Genomic DNA, 26,098 nt, shown 5'->3' with positions numbered 1-26,098 from the left:
TTCCCAGTAGAGAGTCCATTTGTAGGGGCTCCACCGGTAGAGGTGTTACCCATATACTAACTAGTGCCTGAGCTAAGGACACAAAAATAGTTCATCTTCTCTGATGTACAATGAATCTGGGTCTTCATCAATATGGATATTCTGTCTCACAAGGTAGATCATAACTTATCAATGTTTGACAGTCCTAGGCAACTCTTGCCTGTCCTATCATAAATTCCCCACAGGGGATCCACCCAATGTGCTGATGGAGTTTTCACAGCTTTCTTGACATTGCACAAATACCAATGGACTCCACTGGTTACCCCTTACCCTCATTATGTGACATGCTCATCATTTTTTCCAATTATACATTTTTTCTAAAGATACTCTCTGCTACTTCTATGTAATTTCTCATTCTAATGCATTCTCTTAGTAACTGTAAAACACATGATCTTCCTTAATGCTTTATTACAGGTTTAAAACTTGAGAAATTTAGTATAAAGTCTACAGGATTGTTCTGCCATGAGGGGTGGGAGGTTAGGAAGAGGGAGGGTGATAGAAAAATGTGGAACTCATAAACTTATAAGTGGCTGAATGTTGAAGATTACCTTTGAATGTAATTGAAAAAATAAAATTGTAAAAAACAAGTCATTTGGATAGTGGGTATGATAGAAATACTCTATGAATGACATAGAAAAACAAAATTCTTTCTTCTCCTAGTTGATCCAGGCTTTATTCTGCTAACCAGAGAACCAGATATATATTTTTATCTACAGCAGGCATTTTTATATGAAACAGGATCTGAAATCAGAGCATACTACATGACTGTTTAATGTAACTATCCTAAACTTCAATAAATTTGTCTTTAGATGTTGTTGACAGGTTGTTTCTATCATGCCTGCAACCTAATTTCTTAAATTTGAAAAGTACACAGAATTAGAAGAGGCAGTATATCACGGTTATGTTATTTAATTTTCCGTGTACAATCATCTGGGCCCCGATCCCTCATCCTATGTGCCCATTAACCCATAACTCTGGACTTGCCGGTCCTGGGATAAAGATCTGCCTGGGTGTGGCCAGATGTAGGAAGCTTTACTTTGGAGTCTCGCTATCAGGGGTTTCACTGAGTATTCCTGCCAGACCCAGACACCCCCTCAGGATCTGTAGTCTGTGGAGCAGAGCTGGATCGGAGCCAGGACTCCAGGCCAAGGGGAGGGCGCTTGGCTGGCATTTCCACGAGTTTCCAGCTGAACTCGCAGCTGAATGCCTGTCTGTTTTACCCCCGCCCATTATAGTACCAGGCTTGCACCACTATCTCCCTTTTAAACATCGGGTGCATATGTAAAGTGACAATTGATTCTCACGCGCACCTCATGCATGTGAGCACTGGTCTCGGGTCCCCGCCTCACACACACTGAGTGTGGGTAAAAGGGAGAGGGAGGAGAACAGGGCGGGAAGCTCCGCCCGCCTGGGTTACATGAAGGTAAGCACCACCTTCTCCCAGGAAAGGGAGAGGGACAGACAGCCTCTGGAGCTAGACCCAGCCCGGCGGTGCAACTCCGCCCCCCGAGTAGTGACCAGGCGCAAGAGCTGTGGGCGGCAGTTAGGGGCTCTCCTGACAGCCGCTCTCACACCTGCCCGGGCTGCCACCCGCCAGTCCTGCGCCACTGGCCCGGTCCAGACTCCAGGTGCTTCAAACACACACACACACACACACACACACACACACACACACACACACACACACACACACCCCGGCTGGCAGGAGCTGTGTACACACCGAGGGCAGGATGAACTCGCTGTTCAGGAAGAGAAACAAAGGAAAATACAGCCCCACGGTGCAGGCCAAGAGGTGAGGAAGCGACCGCGCGGGGTGGCATCTAGGGGCACCTTTGCCCGGGGGAGGAGCACCCAACGGACTGGCTGCTTGGAGGGGAAGGGATAGGCTGAGCAGAGAAAGGGGAAGCAGGGCCACCTGTGGAATGACTTCCTCCCACCTGTTGCGGGAGCCACGGGGTCCTGAAGTTACCGGGATGGGGAGAGATGCTGTGGGGCAGAATCGCAAAGCTGTCTTAGGGGCTGGCCTTTGCAGAGTCGGTGCTCAATTCTGACAGGGGTGTGGCTTTAGCCCCCCCAACCCCGAAACTGGCAGGCACCTCATTAGTTCAGGTTTGAAGAGCTGCCTGAGAATGGAGAATAACATGTCTTGATGTGCTTGGATTAAAGCTACAACCCACGTTGGTTTGATAAATACTAATGTATTCACTTAATAACCGGTTTGGGAAAACCCTCATTGAGATATATAGAGCCTGAGTACTACAGAGGCAGAGCCAGTTTGGGGAGGAAAGGAAAGGTAGAGGGGTGGAAATAGGGTGGATCTCTGAGCTTCCTCAGGTCTCCTAAGGATGCACAGGATAGGGCAAGGACTCCTGGAGTCTTCTTGCCAAAGTAGGCATTATGAGAGTTCCGGGTTAGAAAGGATTTCTGTCAGAGATGGGATAAAAACTCGCATTTATAGAGTTTAATACTGGTCTTTCCAAACAACAGTCCTATGAGGCAGGTACCACAGGTATTGTTATCCCCACTTTGCAGATTAGCAAAATAAAGACTCGGGAGGTTAAATGGACCAGAGTTATTTTAGAACTGAAATTCCAAACCAAGTCTCCTGACTCTAAGTGGGATCTTTCCACTGAACTACATTAATTCTCTACCCAATAGGAAGGAGTATCAGTGTTCTAAAATATCAGTATCCTAAAAATAGTCCATCTCACTGACCCCTCTCTCTGATAACCGCTTTCATTCCTTATGTAAATAACTTTTCTTAGCTCCTTTCTCTTCATTCGGTGTAGCTAACCCATCCCATTCTCACTGTCCACAGTTTCACTGTTCTCTTCCCCATAAGAAACTATAAAAAATAGAACTTTCCCAGGAGAGATCATTGAGAACTTAGGTTTCAGATTCCCTGTACAGGTTTGTTTCTAAGGTCCTGATTTGTTGCTATTTGGGGTCATCAAGCAGGTTTTTGTATATCTTTATGAACAAGATTCTAAAGAAAGATGTGGGTTGAAGATTGTTAGAGAATTTAACTTTATAAATAATTTTTCAAAACTACCCTTCATCGATTCTATTCAGCATACTTTATTTTTTGAATACTACTTGCTGTGCTAGGATTGGGAAATACAAAAAATAAAGAAAAAAAGAAAGTATATACAAAGTGATTTTAAAAAGGAAATCTAATGCCTTGACTTTTTCTAGAGAAGTAACATTTATTCCACCCCCATTTCCTCTTTCCTGCAAGGTCTCTGGTCTCTCTGTGTCCCCTTTCCCAAAAGATTATGGAGTCTGAACCAGGCAGTAGAAAAGGAAAGGACAATTCTCTTTTCAGCTGGCTGTATCCTGACCCAGCTATCAACACCAGGCCAGGGTCAGCTCCTCATTGCTGGTCTCTGTATTGTTGCACAATCAGCCAGACTCAGAAGACTCTTCTCCCTAGTGGGGCCCTTGTTTCCCACCTCCACTCCCCATTCCTTTACAAACTGACTTCACCTTGCCTTGCCTTGTCTTGCTTTACTTTACCTCACCAGGCTCCAAAGAAAACCCTGGGTAGCCCTAACCCTATTTTCCCATCTCTTCCTCTGTCTTCCATCACCTTAAGTTTTTTGAAAGAGGAAGAATAAGATCCTGGTCACTTATAAAAATCCTAAGGGAAGTAGGGATATAAACCTGGCTCTGGTTCCCTAGGCAGTGGAAAGAAATGCCCTTTCTGACTTGTTTGGAATTAGAATTCTTCTCTGCTGGTGGGGAGAGGGAAGGGGGGAATGAGGATAGGATGTAGAGGCAAACAGATGGCACAAAGATGCGGGGAATGAAATACATAACATCATTCCAATGCCTCACCCCTTAACCCTACTGAGTTATGCAAAGCCTGGGTAAATCATACTCTTCTCCCCAAAATAAATAAACAGGTGGATGTGGGGTCTCTCTCCAAGACACCAAGGTAAATGTTTGGGGCACATTAAAAGGGAAAGTCTCTGGGTTCTAATTTCAGGAAAAGTAAACACTATAGAAATTAATAGCTTCATCCCAGGCATTTAGTGATTGGAAAGGAAAGAGGAGGAAGACAATGGGGCAGAGAGCTATACTGATCCTCTTCAATTGTCAATAAAAAGATTTTATATGGAATTACCACTCTACCTAGAAGTTTCCTGTGTAAAGTTTTCTTTTAATTATTTATTCACAGAATTATAGTTGTAGGTAATTGGAGGGGGAGAGGTCAACCAAAATAGAGGTTTGTTTGTTTTTTTTTAAGAATTCCAAGATCTCTAGATTCTTCACACAGAACCCTGAGTCCCAGAAACCAAAAGAAACTCAATTCAGTTAACATTTATTGAGTGTTTATTTATATATATATACCTAGCACTATACTAGCCAACATAGAGGGCAGAAAAAGTGCCTTCTGGGAGAGCTTTGCTCTCCCCAAGTCAAGCTCAGGAGGAAAAGTAGCCATAAACTGGGGAGAAAAATGCTGAGTACTGAGTCCTGGGTTCAAATTCTGATTTTGACTTTCTACGTTTGTGAAGTTGATTGAGCAAGTCCCTTTACCTCTCCTTATTCTCAATTTTCTCATCTGTAAAATAAAGGGACTGGACTAGATGATATCTAGATCTACAATCCTCAGAGCATAAGAGGAAAGGGCCACTCCCTCCCTGATCTTTCAGTAGCTGAAACCGGAGAGAAGGCGAAGTGTGAAACATCTTCTTCCTTATTGTCTAGGCTCCTAATCATTAGGTGTAGGACTCTACTGGAAGTTCTGGGTGTTAAACCAATCAGCTAATAATAGTGTGAGCACTCTGGTGGGGCCCTGGTGCCTGGGGCCCTGCAGGTCATAAGAGGTCAGAGACTTGATGGGGAAAGGGGTGGCTTATTCCTCAATCCTGTCATTCTTTCTTTCTTTCATTCACAATCCACTTAGTGAACACCAGCTAGGTGCTCAGACTCGTATTGGGGTACAAAGAAAACACTGCCCAGACTCTCTAGGAGCTTGCATAGCTGTGGACTTAAGATGGGAGGATATGTTCAATAATAATGCAAAGAAGCATCAAAAGAATGACCCAGATAACCAGTATTATATATATAGAAACCCAGAGGAATTCCAGGAAAGGCTTCACATTAAAAAATATTTGAGATATTTCTCTCAGAGCTTGCTCAAGTGCCCTGGGCTCAGCTATAAGAGAGAATAGCCCCTGGGAGTATGAAGTGTCTAGTTGCCTTGGAACTGCTATCTTTCCTTCTGATGATAAAAGCCTATGAAAAGATCTGAGACCTAATAGTCAAACTTCCAATTATGGGAGCACTGCAGGGATGGTAGAGGTGGCATCAAGGTTACAGCTGGATAGAGGGGTAGGGCAACTGACTTCTTTGAAAGTTTGGGATTGCTCCTAAAATGATAAATGAGATAGGGACTAATTTTCTGGTTCTAATCAGAAAGGGATGACTGTGTTAGACAAGGTAAGAATCTATATTCTGGGGCTTTAGCCCTAGCTCATCAAGGTGTTTCTTTGATTGAACTGATCTGAATCCTTTGATGAGTCCTGGTTTGCTAGAGTCAATTCAGACTGATTCTTGAAAGACTGTTGTTAAATGTTCATTGTGACTATTTACACCTTGAAAAATGACAAATTATAAGTCAGGACTTGGTTTATTTTTCTGTTGATGGTTTCAAGTGATGGAGAAAATGTTGATAATGCAGATGTAGTACCTTTTGGGGGAACATTGTTAAACACTGACCAGCATATCACTGTGCCTCAGTTTTCCCCATCTGCCCAAATTTGAGGAGTTCATGAGCTTGAAAACAGTAGCTAGGGCAAACCTACATCTGCCTCATGTATTGGCCCTCCCACAACTAAAAACTTCAATATGATCCCTAATGATCATGATTAGGGTTATGGAAGATAAAAAAAATAATCTATTCCACATGAATTCAAACCAGGATGACTGGTGCAGGAAAAGGACCTGTGCCTTAACCAATAAATATTTAATTGACACTTATTATGTGTCAGATAATAAAGACAAATGTGAAATAGCCTTCAAGGTGCTTCCATTCTGTAGCTTGTGTCTGTGTGTGTGTGTGTGTGTGTGTGTGTGTGTGTGTGTGTGTGTGTGTGTGTGTGTGTGTTGGGAGGGGAAGGAAGGAAGGGCAGTGAAGCTACTCCTATATAAATATAAATATATTTATATACATATATAAGTATAATAAATACAAAGTTAATGGGGAGGGGGAAGCACTAACAGCTGAGTGGGGCATCAGGATACCTTCCCATTTTGCCCTTAAAAATAAGAATTGATAGGACAGGATTGAGCAGACTCAAATAAGAATGAAGAGCCTCCTGCTCTTGCTATGCCTGTATTTTGGGGAGGGTCAGAAGCCCACTTTCTTCCTAGAAACTGTTTTGATCTTTGGAGTAGGTGAAATGGGGGCTTACCAGGGAAAAGGGAACCTGAATTCCATGCCATTAGCCTGGAACAGGATAGTAAGGATGATAGGACTGGCCCAAGGTAAAATTGATAACATTTTCCCCTACTTCCTAATTCTACTGTGCTTCCCATCTTTCTTCAGTCATACTTTCTTCCCCTCTACCCTATCCTTCCTTTCTCTCAGGAGAAGGAAATAAACTTATTCTATTGAAGGTATTAGGAGATTTAATAAGTAATTATTTCTAACATTTTTATATTTACATTTTTAAAAAAGACATCTGGGGACTACTTAATCAGAATTTCCTGCAAAATTTCAGCAGGGACTCTCCCCAGCACCCCTGAAAACAGATCATTAAAATCTTACCTCCACTTACTCCAGACACCAGCCCTCTGATCTGCCTGGGAAGGAGAAAAGTGGAGTAGGGGAAGACAGGATACTTGGAATTGGGAGACAAAATGAAGGAATTGTTTAGATGAAATTTTGGATTTTATTGAGGTGGAATTTAAAATCCAAGTCACATCTTCCCTTCTGCAAGTTGATGCTCTGCCTCTGATAGCCCAGTACCCCTCCCCACTAGGCTTGCTGAAACCTGTCTGAATACTGTAGCAGGAAAACTGTACCTTTTGTTTTAGTTCAATATATGCATTTCTTCTGAGTTGAAAGCTATGCCCTAAACTCTTCAAGATGTCATCTGAGGAAGCCCCCTGTCCAACAGATCTGATCTAAATAGATGACAATATCTTCAGTTTCCATTTAAATAATAAATAAATATGGTTGTGTGTATCTGTGTATGTAATAACATATATACATTCTTCTTTTTTAAAACACTAGGAGAAGGGCGTCTAGGTGGCATAGTGGATAAAGCACCAGCCCTGGAGTCAGGAGTACCTGGGTTCAAATCCGGCTTCAGACACTTAATAATTACCTAGCTGTGTGGCCTTGGGCAAGCTACTTAACCCCGTTTGCCTTGCAAAAAACCTAAAAAATAAATAAAAAATAAAACACTAGGAGAAATCATGAAAAAGCCAGTTAGTCAGAAAGTGGGTATAAGGTGATGCTCTAGGCTGTGGCCTAAGAGGAAAGGCACATGAACTGAATGAGTGGTGATTTATTTCAGCATGTTACTTGAATGGACTTGTCCTGAAAAGTTTGGTCCTGAGTAGAAGAAAATTCTGAGATCAGGACCAGGGAGAGACCCAGAAGAAGGAGGGACAGGAACAAGAGTCAAAAGAATAAAGAAGTGAATGAAGGAGGGCATACTGGAGCAGAGGGAAAAGAAACAAGCAGGTCCTGTAGATGTTAGGAAACCAAGAAATTCTGGTTCAATAACATAAACAGAAGGGAAGTTTAAGAGTAAGCTGAATCCTACCTAATAGGAAAAAATGTTATGGGGTTAATGGGACTGTGGGCTAAACAGGTGGGATATCCTGTGGGTGAGGAATGGTGACTAGAGTCGAGTAATTGTAGTCTAGGTAAATACATACCTTCTGTGCATTATAGGGCTTTATGCACAGTTGATGTAATTGAATTGGACAAATGAGGATATACTAAAGGATACTTCTAAATATCACTTTCTATAAATGGACATATTCAACAAATTCTTCTTTTCATGACAGGCAGGCATTTTTAATTTGTGGCATCAACTAGGTCTGAGAATTCACTGGAAGAGAGAACTCCTAGGGAGGAAATTTCAATACAGGTCAAACATCTGCTCTGCAAAGGATAGTTCCATGGGTCCCAAGGAAGTTAAGTGATTTGCCCACCATTCCACAGTCAGTAATTAGTAGCTGGGCTGGGATTGGAACCTAGCTTTTCCTGCCTCCCTTTACAATAGGTTATGATGACTTCATGGATCTATAGGAGCACAGTTTTCAAACTTTTCCAGGGTTCACAAAGTAACTATGCCTGATTCTTTTGAGTCACTAGCCCGTTAACTATATCAGAAAACTATTAAAGGCCATAGAATTATATATCCAGAGTTGGAAGGGATCATTTAGTTCAAGCCTTTGATGCCCACAAGGCTCTATGGTCCAGAGTGGTTAACTGACTTCTCTATGATCACACAGACAGTAAGCATCAAAATCAAAATTTGAACCCACATTCTTTTACTCAGAGCTGGTGATTAGTTTTGGGGTTTTTTCCCCTTTACTGTAACACAATGTTGAGTAATAGAAAAGGAAGGGGAAAAGCCTTTAGTAATCATTTACTATCAGCCAGGTACTGTGCCCCTCACTTTATCCTCAGAACCACCCTAGGAGGTACTTTATTAGTCTCCATTTTATAGTTAAGGATACAGAGGCAAAGAGATATTAAGAAACTTGCCCACGCTGGTAAGTTTGAGGGTGTATTTGAACTCAAATCTTTCTGTCTGCAGGTCCATAACTCCTTTAATTGAACCTCCCCAGAAAACTAAGTGGGCATGAAACTAGTCACTTTATCTTACCAGCTCTATCTTACATTGAGAATTAGTTCTCCCTTCTTTTCCTGGGCAGAGGGTTTATGTGGAATCTTATTAGCTAACCAAGAGAATCCAGAGTAAAAATTCATTGACTGTTCTGTCTGTTTGGGTTTAGGTTTTAGGCTGATCTTTGAGCATTTGAATTACCTACTGCCTGAAATGAGTTTTTTATTCAAGGAACTAGGTTTAGAAGTCTGAAACTGCTCTTATGTTTCAAATGTCAGTGAGGTTAAGGCTGAATGTGTGTTTACTGTACTGCCTCTGAAATAACTAACATGCTGGGAAATCTACAGGGGAACCATGGAATGCAGCCTGAGCTAAATCTAAATGGTTACAAATTCCTAAAGTGTATTAGTCACAGAATCTCAGTATCTGAAGGGATCTTAAAACCATTCTAGACCATACCTGAACAAGAATCTTCTCTACAACACACACTATAATTCAATTCAGCATATATCTGTTATTGTTGTTGTTCAGATCTGAGTCTCCATGACCCCATTTGGGGTTTTCTTGGCAAAAGATATTGGTGTGGTTTGTCATTTCCTTCTCCAGATCTTTGTACAGATGGGGAAACCAGGTTTCAGTGACTTACCCAGGGTCACCCAGCTAAGTGAGTGACAGGGCCAGATTCGAACTCCTGATTCCTGACTCCAGGCTCAGTACTCTGTCTACTGCATAACCTAGCTGCCCAGGCATTTACAAAGTGACTATGATTGTAGTACAATGGAAAGCACAAGACTTAGTGAGTCATGGAATAGGTATTCAAATTCCACCTCTGATGCTGTCTGGTTAAATCCTTTATTCTGTGGAACTCAATTTCCTCATCTGTAAAATGAGAGCGCTAGACTTCTAGATGGCCTCTAAGATCCTTGCTAGTTCTGGTTCTTTGCCTGTGGATAGATACTAAGATATAAAAACAAAAAAGTGGTCATTTGTCAGTCTTTGCCAAAAGACCTCAAATGAGGAAGAAACTGCCTGGTTCTTTTAGCTAGTTCCAATTGTTAGTAATGTCTTCCTAATATATCTACTGTCTGCAACTTTCATCTGTTTCTTCTGACCTTCTTGGCCAAGCAGGACAAGTCTGACATTGAGTCGTTTCAGTCGTGTCTAACTCTTTGTGGCCCCATTTGGGAATTACTTAGCAAAGATACTGGAGTGGTTTGCCATTTCCTTCTCCAGTTCATTTTACAGATGAGGAAACTGAGACAAATAGGGTTGGCACAGCTAGGGTCACACAGCTAGAAAGTATCAGTTGTTTGTCTTTCATTCTTGAAGAATGGCACTAGAAAGGTGATGCCATGATTTGCAAGTGAATTGGATATAAGTGAGACAGTGTGCTGTAAAGTCACAAGTCTCACTCTCTCCTCCAGAGTCCTTGGGTCCAGTGGTAAGACTAAGATCAGGATGATTTGAGATGGCCTTTTTTTCATTGACTGAGTCTAATTTTGAAATTATGACAATAAGTCTTATCACATAGTACTCTATCCACTGTGCAGGACAAATAATATACCTCTTTGTTCTAAAATGTTTTGTTATTCTCTGACCATTGTTTTATCTCTGGTCTCCTGAACCATTTCCTGAAAAAGAGATTGGCTGAGAACTCTGGAGAAGTTCCTTTAGCCTCCCCATGTCCTATCATAGGGGCTTTTATGTTCTGTGCCCATTATAGAAATGCAAAATGTACCAGTGTCTGTCTCTGGCCAGAGGATCTAAACTATTTTCCTTGAGTCATGGGAAATAGGAGCCTTTTCAAACTCCATGTCATGTTGGCTTTGGTGTTTCGAAGAGGAAAAGGATCCAATTATTAAACTTAAGCAAAGCTTTGCTGCTTCACCAATTACATTCCCTCTTTCGGATTAATGCCTATCATTATAATAATTCACTCTAATTACCTAGAAGTTTCCTGTGGGAAGAGTATAATTTTAATTAATCAATCAACAAGTATTTATTCATAGGATCATAGATTTAGAGCTAGAAGGGTCTCTAGTAGAGTGCAGCAATGAAAAAAAAAAACAACACTAGCTTTAGTGACAGAATCCCTGGGTTTGAATTCTCAATGTGCCATTTAGTAAGTCAATTCTGTGGTGTAGTGGGTGGAGAACTGGACCTGAAATCAAAATCTGAGCTCAAATCAAGTTTTGAAAATCTATTGGCTTTGTACCTGAGCTGTCATCTAATTCCCTTATCTGTAAAAAAGGGAATAATAACAGTACCAATCTTTCAGGGTTGTTAAAAGTATCAAATGAGATTATATTTGTAAAGTGTTTTGCAAACCTTAATAAAATACTAAATAAATGTTATTATTTATCATTCCTTATGTGCTTAGGCATTAGTCTATTCACCTGTAAAATAAAGGAGTTAGATTGAATGACATGAAAGTTCATTTCTAGCTTTCAATATATGATCTTATTATCTTATTAAATCCCTTTTTATGGAAGAGGAAAATGAGGCCGAGGAGCTAAGTGACCTCTCCAAGGTCACAAGAGCAGTAACTAGTAGAACCAGAATTTAAATCTATCTTTGCATTGATGTACTTTGCTTCCTTTTAGCAAAAGGATAATTAGAACCTAAAATAAGCAACATACAAAGCCTTGCTAAGGGAGCCCACAGTAAATAGAAAGGGTAGTGGACTTGGAATCAGAAGTCCATGTTCAAGTACTGACTCAGTTACTTCTCATGACCAGGTGACCTTGAGCAAGGCATTTCACATCTGTTTTCCTCAGGTTTCCTGAGGGGAGTTGGATCTCTAAAATCCCTTTGAACTCTAAATTATATAACATGGCTGTAGATAAGGAAAAGGAATTAATATGCTGTTCAGTGTCTTTGGGTAGTCAGAGCAAGAGGAGAGGAACTGGATGGAAGAATTAGATTCTAACCTTCACCAGAACAACCTGTTTGAAGAGCCCTGCAAGATACACACAATCTGGGAGTCAGAGGCTTTAGTTTCTCATTTGTGAACATAATGTGGCACATCTGTAAAATGATTCAGCCTCGATTTACCACCCTTCTCTCTTCCTCCCCCTTGCCCCATAATCCTCCATGTGGAGGATTAAATTGTTCTAATGATAGGCTCTGATGGACTATTCATAACTATTAGTTATTCCAGCATTATGGGATCTGAAAGGTAATCTAGGTAAGTGGAGGGAATGCTATCTCAGAGCCTAGGTTCAAGTTCAGTCTTTGATAAATAGTGGCTGGATATCTCTGGGTCACTTATCTTTTCAGAATCAGGAATTTCTCTAAGATAATAAATTGCAAAATAGACATCATTAATAGGGAAACCTGATACTCAATACCCCAGTGAAATCACAACTCTGAACCAGTGCTTTCTGTGAAATAATCCCCAGCAAACTTACATCTGACTTGCACTACATTAACTTTTATTAGTTATTTCTCATAAGACAGTCCAGTATTTCTGGATACTGGAATAGTTATGCCATTTCCTTCTCCAACTCATTTTACAGATGAGGAAACTGAGGTAAACAGGGTTACATGGCTTGCTCAGGGTTACACGGCTAATAAGTGTCTGAGGTTAGATTTGAATTCAGGAAGATGAGTTTTCCTGACTCCTAGATGAATATTCTGTCCACTGTGCCACTTAGCTGCTCCATGGTACTATTAGTTCTCTAAAATCTAAATAGAAAGGAGGTGATTTTACTGAAGGAATTGGAGGGGGAGGGAATAGGAGGGAGAGGGATTACTTTCAGGAAATAGATGCTAGAGGGAAAAGCTATTTTTTCCCCTAATCTAGAACCTAGCATGGCCTTCCTCATTCCCATTAATTTTTCTAGAGCCCTAGACACTCTAACAAGCCAGGATCAATAATTTGAATGAAATGAACACTGTAAGCCAAAGTCTACTGGGACAAGAATATAATTTAGTATAAAGAACACTATTGCTAAGAATTAGGCTTGCTGGGTTCGAATCCCAGTCTCTGGGACTAAAATGACTGGGGAGGGGGAAGTAAAATGACCATTTCACTCCTTCCTTATCTGAAAATGAGAAGATTTGTTGCAATGATCTCTAAGGCCCCAAATAACAGTCTCTAATGTGATCACAAGATCAAAACTCAGGATTGCCTGCCACAGTAGGGTATAGAAAGAGGTAAAAATGGGTGTCAAAGAGGTGTGTATATATATACATTCCAGAAATACCAGCTCTGTAGGCTAGGGCTTTGATCCTCACCACCCATTTTCCCTGGCCTTTCATGAAATTTCTGAGATGAAATTAACCCCAAAAGGGAGGATTCTTCCAGATTATACAAGTGACTAAGAGTTGGGGACTGACTCAGGGCCAGAAACATAAAACGAAATTGGTTATGGCAGGGAGTATTTCCATAGAGTACACCCTGTACCTAAACTCTCAGGCCAATGTTCTACTGAAGCTCCCCAAGAGGGAACATCCAATACTCTCAAACTGAAGGAGAACAAAGCTTAGAAAACTGTACTTGGGGGTTTCTTAAGGGGGTGGGGGGAGAGGTGGTGCCAAGAGATAGAGATTATGCAGGTAGAAATAGCTGGCCTGAGATCTGATGAAAAACTATACTCTCTATATATCCTGGGTTCTGATCCAGCTCAGATTATTTAGAACTCAAGTCTAGTCCCTTAGGAGGACTGTTTAGTAATCCCCAAGTAAGGTGAGCTGGCCCTGTCAAGTAAGTGATTCCATTCTCACATTGTAGAATCCAAGGCTAGGCTTCCTTCCCAGTGGGAAGAGGAAGGGGATAGGTCTAACATGATTTGAAGAGATCACAGAGCTTTATGGTTCTTAGCTGTTTCCTCCAGAAGAGAAAAAGAAAATTTCAAAAAAACAATGTGGTTGGTTGATATGGCCCAGTGAGTTTATTTTAATCATGGATGGACTTTGTGACCTGGTGCCCCCATACTAGGAAGCAAGATTCGGTTGGATGCAGTTGAGAGGAAGGGCTGTCCAGGTGCTCTGGGACTGCTTCTCTCAGTCACGAATGGTCACAGTCGAAATGGTAGATGCTGCCTTGGTGGAAGACTCCACCAAAGGGGGAAGTCATTACCCAGGCATGGGAAGTCAAAAGTTCCAGTTTTGGTATTTCCCACCTTAACTTTGTTCCTCCAAAATAGTTACAGATATATCTAGAGGTTCCACCAAAGCCTTTAGGCAAAGATGGCCTCAGTTCCAAGTGTGGGCTCTCTGAGTCACACCCCCACGGAAATGGCCTCAGGTTGTAGCTCCTCTCCTGTATAAGTTACTTATCCTCCTCTGGAGATGATGGTGGCCTCTAGAGAAGACCAAACTCACTTCCTTGGATTTTTCCTCTGAGGAATGAGATGTGCAACTCATCCAGCAAGGCATGTGGAAGAACCAGCTGTTACTAGGAGCAGAGTGCTTAGCAGCAATATGTCCCTTTCCCCAGCTTGGCATCTTATTGTCAGTTGCTCAGTCAAGAGTAAAAATTAGTTTGGAAAGAGAGTGGTATTCTGAATGCCTCTGTGTTTATATTCTTCCTATCACCACTTTCCCCTTCCTGCAAACAGATTAGGGTTTGTTAGTAAAGCAAGAATACTACAGAAGATATATTACACACACACACACACACACACACACACCAATTAGAGGTCATCTTGTCTATTCATATTACAGATGATGCCTCTGCCCAGAAAAGTAAAATGATTTACCCAAGGTCACATAACCAGTAAGTAGCATTGCCAAGATCTGACTCCAGGTTCCATGACTCCAAAATCAGTTCCCTTTTCATTTTCCTTTCAGTGACTAATACTGACCCACCCTCTCCCCCCCCCCAAACCCTTTAAATCTTGGTAGCTCCTCAAATGAAGAAGGAAACTTGCATGAGATTGATATTTGAAAATTTGGGGCTAGAGGATTGTCAAGTCCTAATTAAATCTCCATTACCAGTGTTCATTTCATTTCTTTGCTATAAGAACAGCTCCAGATGTTTGAACAGAGATTTCTAAATATTGCTGTTTTTATCCAGATTTTCTACTCCAGTGTTAAGGATACTTCCAGAACTCTAAATAAGAGCCTGTTCCAGCCCACTAAAGAATCAGTTCAAAAAGTCTGAGTATCCCACATCACTTTTTTTAGTTAAGTGCCAGTTGGTTCTGACATTGTGCCATGGGTACTGGCTTTTGTAACATCCATAAAAGGATCATAGATCCAACTCTAAAGTATGCATAAGGCTGGAGGGCAGGTTAATGCAACAATATTGGTTTTTTTCCTAGTTCTGTCAGATAGACTAGGAGTTGGGGGGAGAAGGGGGAACAGGAAGAGGCATGAGGAAAATCACTTGTCAGCTCTTACCTCAGCTTTCTCATAAGTAAAATAGAACTCTGTGATATGCTGAGAAAATTTAAGAATTTGAAAGAATTTTCCCAAAATTGGCTTCTCTGTAGAAATAGAAAGGTAGAGAGGTAGCTATAGGCAAACCTTTAAAAAAAAAAAAGGTTAGCGTTCCAATCTCTTTTGATTAGTATTCCTCTTTCACATTCTAGTTTAAAATTATTATCCTTTGTTTTTAAATTGTCTTCATTTCCAAATATATCCCTCTGCCTTCTCTTACCCAGAGAACCCTCCCCCTAAAACAAAGCTCTAAAAAGGAAAAGTTCATCTTTCTTTAGTTCATGTGCAATGTTCTACACCTATAGATTCCCCTACAACTGCAAAAAAGGAAAGAGTTGCATTTTTTCATTTCTTTTGGGGGTCTTTTTGAGACCAAGAACACATGTTCTATTTTCAACAATAGCCATGTCTTCCTTCCTGGGCGGTGATGGAACCTGGAGAAACCTCAGAAGCTTTTCCCATTTATAACTTTTCTAATCTCCTGCTTTACTTTGCCTCCACAGAGAGTTTCAGATTGTAAATGATTCTGACAACTTCTCCTAGTCTTTAGAAAAGTAAAGCAGGGACTCTGTATCTGTACTGGAGAGATCCCTGTCTCTTTTCTCTTTGATTCTTCAAATCTCCACCCCCTCAAAAAAAAAAACACATGCACAGAAGACAAAGAAGAGTCTGTTTTGTATTATCACCTAAGGTTTCAAACCCAGATAGAGTTGGGTTTGGTTCTGTCTCCTTTAAACACTCTCCTGGAGCAACTTCAACTTTTGAAAAAGTCAGTTCAGAGAATGATGATTTCCATGTCCAGGTCTATAACCACAAGATAGTTCAGTCCTTCTGGATCTTTAGTTGGACCAAGTCTTTCCTTCTTTACCAGGGAATATAGCAAATAAGCTTGTAAATAGAATGAGTAAACAAGAGATCCTCTCTACCACCCTGGACAAAGACCCTCCCTGAACCCTCCTGGAAACAATCTGTGTTTTAGTGTAACAAGCCAAAAGAGAAGGAAAACAAGACTTAATCCTCTGGAGAAATGTGCTCTGAATCTGTTCTCCATTATTACACCCACTCTTCCTAACTGTGATTGTGAAATAAAGCTTTGGAATCCCCTTGTCTCTGCAGACTGTATGTTCTTCAGTACTAACTCTAAGAACCTCAGCTCAAATATGGAGAATTTTAAGAAGCATAAAAAGGCTATCTCCTAGAGACAGTAAATATATTAGAACCCAGCTCCAGTTCTGTCTCACCCTTCCTGGTTCATCTTTTAACTGGCATTGGTCTCTTCTCAGGAAGAAGGGGTTACCTTTAAAGAGAATGGGATGTGACTCTAACTATTTCCCTGCCTCTCTGCCTATTTCTCTATGATTGTTCTTTGAAAAGGGCCAGCACTTAATTCATCTGCTTGAGTCAGATCAGTGAATAAAGTTTTCCAATAAAAACAATTATTATAGCTTTTTTTATAGCTGTCCAGCTGGATTCTGAATAATTGGAGTCTCTCCTAGTGTCCTCTTCTTCTTTTCCTTCTCTAGAAAAGAGAAGGGAAGAACCCAGCTCAGGATATGGGATGAGGCTGAAGGCCCACGCTTCAGAACTCTCTTATTTGTATCTGGTCTCAGCCTCTGAATCAGGATAGGAAGGGCCAGGGTCAGTCCTTTGATCCAGAAGTGCAGTGGGGTGAATGAATTAAAAAGCAGGTCTGATTTACAGGTTGTTTCCAACTCTTTTATTCTTGAAAATCCATCTATCAACAAGACTTTTTTGTGTCTACTATATGCCAAACAATGCTGTCCTGGAAAAAGCAGTGACTAGAATGGAAAAATTAATGAGTAGATTACCTATTCACACTGGAACCCTTCACACGGGAATCCCTCTTCCTTTACTTATTTCCTCCCCTTTGCCTCTTCTGTGGATCCTTCCTATCCTTTCCTAGGAATATTCCCATTCTGAACTGAACTAAATGACTCTTTGTGGGAGGGTGGGAACAGAAACTGGGCAGGGGCTGAGTGGATAGCAGGGAGGGGCCCCTATCAGCTCCATCGGCCATTCTGACAGACTGTGGGTGAAACATCTGGCTGCCCAAATACATATTCATTACAGAGATGAAAGGGCCTTGACTGGCTCAACGGGTTTCTGGGACTTGGAGGAGGCTCTACCTCACTCACTCCAAATTCCAGGTCCCTCCCACATTCCAGGCACCTCCTGGCACCAGAATTCAGACCACTCACAAAATTACATACAAAATATATATGTGGCTTGGTCTAGATCATCTCTTAAAGGCTCCTTACAGTTCTGACATCCTATGGATTATATGATTCTAGGTCACTCTCATCCATAGAAAAGGAAGAAGGATTTAAAACAGTTTTGCTTTACAAGATGCCTGCTCCATTTCTGTGCTCCAGGGCCATATGAGAGCTGTGGTCAGGGTGGGCATCTTGGAAGCTAATGTTCCTGGTATCAAACAGTATTAGATGGTGTCTGGGGCTGAGAGGGTGTCAAAAGACAGGATGCAGCCATTGGCCTTCAAATCCTTCTAGGCTCTAATTTTCATCCCTTCTCCTGAATGCAAACCCACAAAGACCACAAACTGACCATTCTCTCAGCAAGATCACTCAAATCTAGGCAAAGGCTTTTCTTTGTTTGAAAAATATTCTGAGGGTGGGGTCCAAAAGCCCTATTCCTTCCTACACCTGATGAAGCCAATGGGGAGGCAAAGACTAAAAAACTGGTTTTGGAACCAGTTGTGTGGAACTGGTGTGTCTGTGGTGTTAAGGCTTAGAGCTATGTGAGTGAAGAAGAGGAGGGGCAAAGTCCCCCTCCTAATACTTTAGATCCTTCAAAGAAGAAAGCAGTCACTGGTTAATTATTTGAATTATTTGAGTAAAGACATGTGTCATGATACTAGGGTTAGGAGAAGATGGATCATAGACACTGTGGCCAAACTGACTAAAGAATGGATGATTTGGGATTAGAATCATTTGCAGGCCCAGAAATGAAAGTATGGTCAGGGTCAATGGACTCAAGTTCATTCAATCTTTGTTTGTTTTTTAGATTTTTCAAGGCAATGGGGTTAAGTGGCTTACCCAAGGTCACACAGCTAGGTAATTATTAAGTGTCTGAGGTCAGATTTGAACCCAGGTACTCCTGACTCCAGGGCCGGTGCTCACCTAGCTGCCCCAAATTCATTCATTCTTAAAATAATCAGGGAAAATTTTTACAGTGGAACAAGCACAATTGGGTTAAGGGATTCTGGCTGAAAATTTTGTATGTAAAACTTTACATATTGTCCAGTATCCATCTAACACTGAAATGTAGCCTCTCTTTAGCCTTTCTATATTCTCTCTGACTTAAGACCATTGAAGAATAGACCTAATTCTTACCTATCCATATTCTAGATAATCCCTCAAGATTACTTCTTCCATTTCTGTGAAAATTTCAACCTCCAGTTCTCTCTCCCTTCTCTGAATTCAAAGTACTTATTTCCTACTCAATTTGTTTCATACTTACTAACATATCATACCTTTTATGTTACTATCTTTTATTGTTTTTTTCTTGTCTTATTAATTTTTCTGTTATGTTGTCTTATCTCCCCAAGTGGATTCTAAGTTTTTTAAGATCCGGGACTTTTAGTACAAACAAATTTCCAAGTTGGAAGAAAGTTCACAGGCCACCTAATCCAAAACAAACAACCTATCTGCTAAAACTCCACCTGAAGACCTCTATTGAGGAAGAACCCATTACCTTTTATTTAACATCTCTAAGCATTAGGGAATTTTTCATCTATTTATATACTATCTTGTTCCTGAGTCTATCTTCTTGAGACAGGCAGAACCAGTCTAAAACTTCTACATGACAGTCCTTCAAGTTCTTAAAGAGAGTAACTACTGGCTCCTGTATTATAATTCCCCTTCTTCAAACTAAGCATCTTCAAATATTTCAATCTTGTTTAAGCTTCTTCATCATCCTAATCGCCCTCTGATAGCTGTGCTCTGGTTTATTAACCTTAACATGCAATGTTCAGAATTAAATACAATACTTCATATTTATTCCGGACATTATACTTTTCTTAATTGGTCTAAGATCACATTAAATTTTTGGGGTTGCCATTTTGCAGTATTGATTCATAGTGAGCTTGCAGGGGGCGGCTAGGTGGCGCAGTGGATAGAGCACCGGCCCTGGAGTCAGGAGTACCTGAGTTCAAATCTGGCCTGAGACACTTAATAATTACCTAGCTGTGTGGCCTTGGGCAAGCCACTTAACCCTGTTGTCTAGCAAAACAAACAAACAAACAAAAAAAAACCTTAGTGAGCTTGCAGTCCACTAAAATCCCTAGATCTTTTCCAAATGACTATGTAACTGTACCCTCTGAGATTTCATATTTGTGAATCTGATCTTTTTAATCTGTATGTAAAACTTTACATTTAACCATATTAAATATTTTGTTGGACATGCCCCATTGCTTTGATCTACTGAGATCTTTTTTTGGTTCCTAACTTTATTATTCAGAGTGTTAGCTCCCCCTCCTGGTTTTGTGATATCTACAAATATGATGATAAAAACATTAAACAATATAGGACCAAGGACAATTCCCAGGGGCATTCCACTAAAGAACATTTTCCAAGTTGACACTAAGCCATTAAACCTGTTCTAAATCCAGCTGAGTATATTATCATCCAACCACATCTCTTCATTTTATAAACAGGGAGACCATGAATCACTGTCAAATATTTTGCTGAAATCTAGGTAAACACACTTCTACAGTATTCCACTGATTTCACTGACAAAGGAAACTTCCAGATGAGGAATTCCTCTACCAGTGTTCATCAATGCATTCTCTGTAACTTAAAAATCTTAGACACTCTAGTTGCCTAGAGTAAGTGACTTCCCTCAGGTTACATGATCAACTTATTTCAGGAATTTGAACCCTGGTCTTCCTGGCTGGCTCCAAGGCTTGCTCTCTATCCACAACTCCAGAGATTTCAAACTTGATGGGCCACAAAACTCCTGAGTGTAGCTGGAGCAGATTAAAAAGTAATTGTGAGGGGTGGCTAGGTGGAGCAGTGGATAAAGCACCAGCCCTGGAGTCAGGAGTACTTGGGTTCAAATCTGGTCTCAGACACAATAATTACCTAGCTGGGCTTGGGCAAGCCACTTAACCCCATTTGCCTTGCAAAAACATAAAAAAAAAAGAAAAAGTAATTGTGAAATGTTTAACAAAATAAATAGAAATAAAACAAAACATAACGTTTATTTGTTGTTTTCTAAATCAACAGGAGCCTCCAGTTTAATTCCCTCTATACTATACAATAATACCTCATCAGTCTTGTAACCCTCTCAAAGTGAATCTGCATGATCTGATTTTTTTCTTTTTATTCTAAATTTTATTTTATTTAGGTTTTTGCAAGGCAAATGGGGTTGAGTGACTTGCCCAAGGTCACAGAGCTAGGTAATTATTAAGTGTCTGAGGCTGGATTTGAACTCAGGTCCTCCTGATTCTAAGGCTGGTGCTCTATCCACTGCACCACCTAGCTGCCCCCCACCAATTTTATTTTTAAAGTAGTTTTTTGCAGTTCTAGATTCTCTCTTCCTCTTCCTTTCCCAATCCAAATAACAAAACCCATTTCAAATATGCATAATTAGGAAAAATAAATTTCTGTGTGGTCTGTTCAAAGGAAGGAAGGAAGGAAGGAAGGAAGGAAGGAAGGAAAGAAGGAAGAAGGGAGGGAGGGAGGAAGGAAGGAGAGGAACAAAGAAGAAAAGAAGAGAGGAAGAATGAAAGTGGGAGAGAAGGAAAAGGAAGAAAAAAAGAAGGAAGAAAGGAAGAGTCTTCAATCTATACTCCAAGTCCATCTTATCTAGTGGTTATTATTTCATCATGAGTCTTCTGGAATTGTGGTCACTGTGTTGATCAGAGTTATTAAGTCTTTCAAAGTTGAGTATCTTTTAGGTATGACTATTTCTGTGTAGATTATTCTAGTTCTGCTCACATCACTTTACATCAGTTCATAGAGGTCTTCCAAGTTTTTCCTGAAACCATTTCCTTCATCATTTCTAACAACACAATAACATTCCATCACATTCAGCCATTCCCCCACTGATGGGCATTCCCCCAGTAGGCAGTTCTTTGCCATTACAAAAGAGAACTGCCATAAATATTTTTAAACATATGGGTCCTTTTTCTCTTTTTTTAATATCCTTGGCACATAGTCTTGTATCACTGGATCAAAATTGTAAATTTAATCGCCTGTAGGACATAGTTCCAAATTCCTTCCAAAATGGATTAGTTCACAATTCCACCAACAATGCATTAGTATACCCACTTTCCCATTTTCTATTTTTGTCATTTGATGGGTATGAGGTGGTATCTCAGAGTTGTTTTAAATTATTTGTGAGTTAAAGTGTTTTTTCATGTGACAATTGGTAGCGTTGATTTGTTTTTTCTTTTGAAAACTGCTAGGTCATATTCTTTGACCATTTTATCAATTAAGAAGTGACTCTTATTCTTGTAAAATTAACTTAGTTCCCCATAAGTTTTAGAAATGAGACCTTAAACAGAGACACTTACTGCAAAATAAATTTGCCCAGTTTCTTGCTTTTCTTCTAATTATATGATCTTGATGAAGTCAAGCTGGCTTTTTGGATCACTACTTTCTAGATGTTCACCAACTATTCATTTGAAACATATTTTAGACTCTGTTTTTTTATTTTTTGTTTTTTTAGGTTTTTGCAAGGCAAACGGGGTTAAGTGGCTTGCCCAAGGCCACACAGCTAGGTAATTATTAAGTGTCTGAGATCCGATTTGAACCCAGGTACTCCTGCCTCCAGGGCCAGTGCTTTATCCATTGTGCCACCTAGCCGCCCCTAGACTCTGTTTTATATGCTGTGAAGTCAGAAAAAAGAAATCATGGTTAGGAGATATGAGTTTAACAAAAAAATATAATAATGAAATAATAATGGATATTTTTATATTATGATACTGTTTACAAAGCATTTATGCATCTCATTTGATCCTTACCATAACCCTGTGAAATAGGGTTAATCCTTTTTAAAATATTAAATTGAGGTTCAGAGAGGTTTTGACTTAGCCAGTAAAGCAAACTAGTGTTAGGTGGTATTCAAACTCTTTTCTCCTTAGTGTAATCATTATCTTCATCATCATTATTATGCATATAGTCCACTTGGTGGAACAGTGGATAGAGCACAGGCCTTGGATTCAGGAGGACCAGAGTTCAAATCTGACCTCAGACACTTGCCACTTACTATCTTTGTGACTTTGGGCAAATCACTTAACCCTGATTGCCTCAAATCCAAGGTCATCTCCAGATGTCCTGATTCATATCTGGTCACTGGACCTACATGGCTCCAGAGGAGAAAGTGAGACAGCATTCCCCTCACTCAAATCCAGTTTGCTCAAATCCAATTCACATGCTTGTCATGACACCAACTCCCTGATGTCATGGTGATCTTCAAAAATGAAAGACAAGGGGCAGCTAGGTGGCCTAGTGGATAAAGCACCGGCCCTGGAGTCAGGAGTACCTGGGTTCAAATCCAGTCTCAGACAATAATTGCCTAGCTGTGTGGCCTTGGGCAAGACACTTAACCCCGTTTGCCTTGCAAAAACCTAAAAAAAACCACAAACATTATTATTATTATTACTATTATACTTATAATCCCATAGGATTTAGCATAGTTGAATTACTAATAGAAGTCCAGTAAATATTGGTTGAATGGGTAGATGAACGAATCAGAGCAAAGATATACCCCTAAAACAGCAATATACTCCAGAACAGTCCTCTCCTGTAACATGTGGCCCTGGAGGCATACAATATTCCATTTAAGAATCTTATTAGTGTCCTACCATGCCTATAGATTTTAGGCACAGGGTCAGCTGCAACCCTGAAAGTTCAGATACTCAAATCCTACAATGGGGATCAGTTCAGGAGGACTGTGATCCTCTTACTAGAATCCTATCTTGGGTCTACTCTTGAGATTATCCAGACAGAGATAGATTCCACCCAGATCTGTGGCATAAGAACTGTAGCTTTTAATTTGGTATCAAGAAACCAGGAATAAGCTCAGAAGCCAACTCAGAAGGGAGAATATCAGGAAGGATTTGGGAGCCAATTGAGGAGCCATATCTCTGGCATTACAGCAAGTTTCTGATGATAATCTTTGAAACCTAGCCCTTAACCCCAGCTCCTGTCTTCACAGTATCTCAAGTAAAGAGCTATCAGAGCTGATTGAGCAACTTCAAAAAAATGCTGATCAAGTGGAGAGAAACATTGTGGATACAGATGCCAAAATGCAAAGTGTAAGTATCTGATCCTTTGCTATATCACAAGACCACCATCTTAACCCACCAAATGCCTCTTGTGTGGTTTCCCTTTGTGAAATGCTAATCCACCCCAGGACTGGCCCTTCTCTGTGAGTGATCTCCAATTTACATCTCAGGTGTTGAGTACCTCTTTGTTACAAGTTCAAACTTCACATTGATTTTAAATATCACTCAAAGGAAGAAGGCAATTTAAACTAAATTTAGAGGAAAGAAAGAAGCTACTTTTACATTTAATCCCATGTCCAAGGTTATCAGAAATGAGACTTCTTCTCTAACATGATGTAATGAATTAACAATGCCTGCAAAAACTAAAGTCTACTTCCTGGAATATAAACAGCTGTGTCAGTCAAAAGGGAAAAGATATTCTCTAAGGAAAGTTATTCTCTAAGGACAACAGCTTCACCTTAGTTCAGTCACCTAAAAGGATGATCATTCCTTAGACCTCAGTTCACCAAACAGTTGAGATATAAACATGATTCTGATCTTTTCTGCTTAAAAACTCTTGCACTTCCATCTCTCCCTATAAATGTCTTTCACCCTCATCACAGCTTTCAGTTCCTCCATCACTTCATTAACTCAATTCATTAGCCTTCACTTTTCTCCCTTAATAGTCTTGATCCCATAAATAACAATTCAACCATACATTGTCCTCTACTCTTGATCCCCTTGCTTTCTTGCCCTACCACTGTTCATACCCTGCCGATCTTCAATCATGGGCTTATCCCATCTTCTGAATGCCAATGTAAAAATCATACCATTGTGTCCAGAATTGATGTTATGTAATCTCAACTGTCCCCTGGTTACAATATGAGAAGTCTTTTTTCTTCCTTGATTGAATGTTCATCCCAGTGCCCCCAGTGACTTTTCCAAACTTTTTCTTGAGTCCTCAATGATTCCTTTAACTCCCCCTTTCTTTTAAATGACATCATCTTCTTTACTAAGAAAATCTGAGTCATTGATATCATGAGGTCTCTCAACTCCCCTATTCTATACTTTAAAACCCTTCTACATTTTAACTCTCAACTCTGAAGATGGTCTAATTCTATACCCTTTCACAACTAAACATTATTCACTCAGTACTCTTATATTTTTATTTGAAGTGCAATGCCATCACCTGGCTGCAAGTACTTTCTCTAAAGTTCATGATTTTTGACTGCTATATTCAGAGTTTTGCAGTTTTGATACTCCTGATCAATCCTTCTTGGATATTCCTCCTTCCCTTTGCTTCTATGATACTGCTCCTTCCTGTCTTTTCTCCTAATCTGAGTCTCCTTTGCTGAGTCATTATAAATCTCCTGCTCCCTTAGCATGAATGTTTCTCAAGGCTCTGTCCTTGGCCTTTATTCTGTCTCACTACACACCTTTTTTATCACATTAGCTTCCATAGGTTCAATTATCATCTATGCAGATGAACCCAATATATACCTATATGTGTGTATGTGTTCACATCCCCTGTATTCATATATGTTTATAGGATATAGTATATACATGTAAGATGTGTATGTATGTGATAATATGTGATAATATACATACATGTATGATACAATATGCTTATGTTCTTGCATATTCAATCCTTGATATAGGACTAAAGATAAACATCTAGCTCAAGATATACATGTCATCTTTTCCCTTCTTCCTCTATCTGACTTCAAACACTCCATCCTTCATTCTTCTGATCCTTTCCTTTTTTTGACTCCCACCTTGTTCTGTAATTTTAGTTAAAAATCACCCTCAAATTTCATTTCTCATTCTTTATGTCTCATCTCTAACCTCTCCTTCCTACACTTCACAGTTCCCTTGGGGTAGAGAGATGGGCAATGAGCAGAGTCCCTCTTTTTGATATAAGGCTGCCTGAAGGGATTTGAACTCAGGTCCTCCTGACTCCAGGGCCGGTGCTGCATCCACTGCACCACCTAGCTGCCCCCTAACACTAAATTCTTAACCAATATCATTCAAAGATACTTAGTAGAGGCCACTGAATAGCACAATAAAGAGGGAACTTGGGGTCTTGCCTCAGAATCAGACTGGTTGTGTCACTATGGACAAGTCACTTAATATTTCTGTGCCTCAATTCTGTCATTTGGAAAATGAAGGAGTTCAAAGTAATGACTTCTAATGTCCCTTCCTCTAAAGCCACGATCAATTCTATAATCTAGGGAAGCAGTTCTCCAATTTTTTGGTTTCAGGATTCTTTTATGTTTTATTATTGAGTATTCCCCCACAGTATTTGAACATCTTGGTACTATCATGAAAATAGTTTTGATCAGGGCAGCAAGGCAGTGCAGTGCATAGAACCCATAGCCTCAGATATCTACCAGCTGTGTAGCCCTGGGCATGTCATTTAACTCTGCCTCCAAAGAAAAAGAAAAAAGTTTTGACATCTCAAACCCCCTGAAATGGTCTCAGGGACATGCCACCACAAGGGTCCCTGAACCATACCTTGAGAATCACTGATCTGACATAGATGTAAACCATCACTAGCACTTGTTAATGTGATTAAATAGAATGAAATTATCTCTGCCAGGAC

General features: G+C 40.2%; 1 protein-coding gene across 1 annotated transcript in view; it reads left to right on the top strand.

Annotated features, from left to right (window-relative positions):
- Positions 1-1,391: 1,391 nt before the first annotated feature.
- Positions 1,392-26,098, top strand: part of PPL (periplakin) — a 52,899-nt gene continuing 28,192 nt past the window's right edge. The window contains exons 1-2 of the mRNA XM_074196308.1: positions 1,392-1,831; positions 23,448-23,547. Of these exons, the coding sequence (XP_074052409.1) occupies positions 1,770-1,831; positions 23,448-23,547 (162 nt within the window). The 5' untranslated portion in view covers positions 1,392-1,769. The remainder of the gene's footprint in view (positions 1,832-23,447; positions 23,548-26,098) is intronic.

This window comes from Macrotis lagotis, chromosome 8, assembly GCF_037893015.1.
Source record: "Macrotis lagotis isolate mMagLag1 chromosome 8, bilby.v1.9.chrom.fasta, whole genome shotgun sequence".
Classification (NCBI taxonomy): domain Eukaryota; kingdom Metazoa; phylum Chordata; class Mammalia; order Peramelemorphia; family Peramelidae; genus Macrotis; species Macrotis lagotis.
Note: the sequence above shows the minus strand (reverse complement) of the source record. Positions and strands in the feature narration are given on the sequence as shown.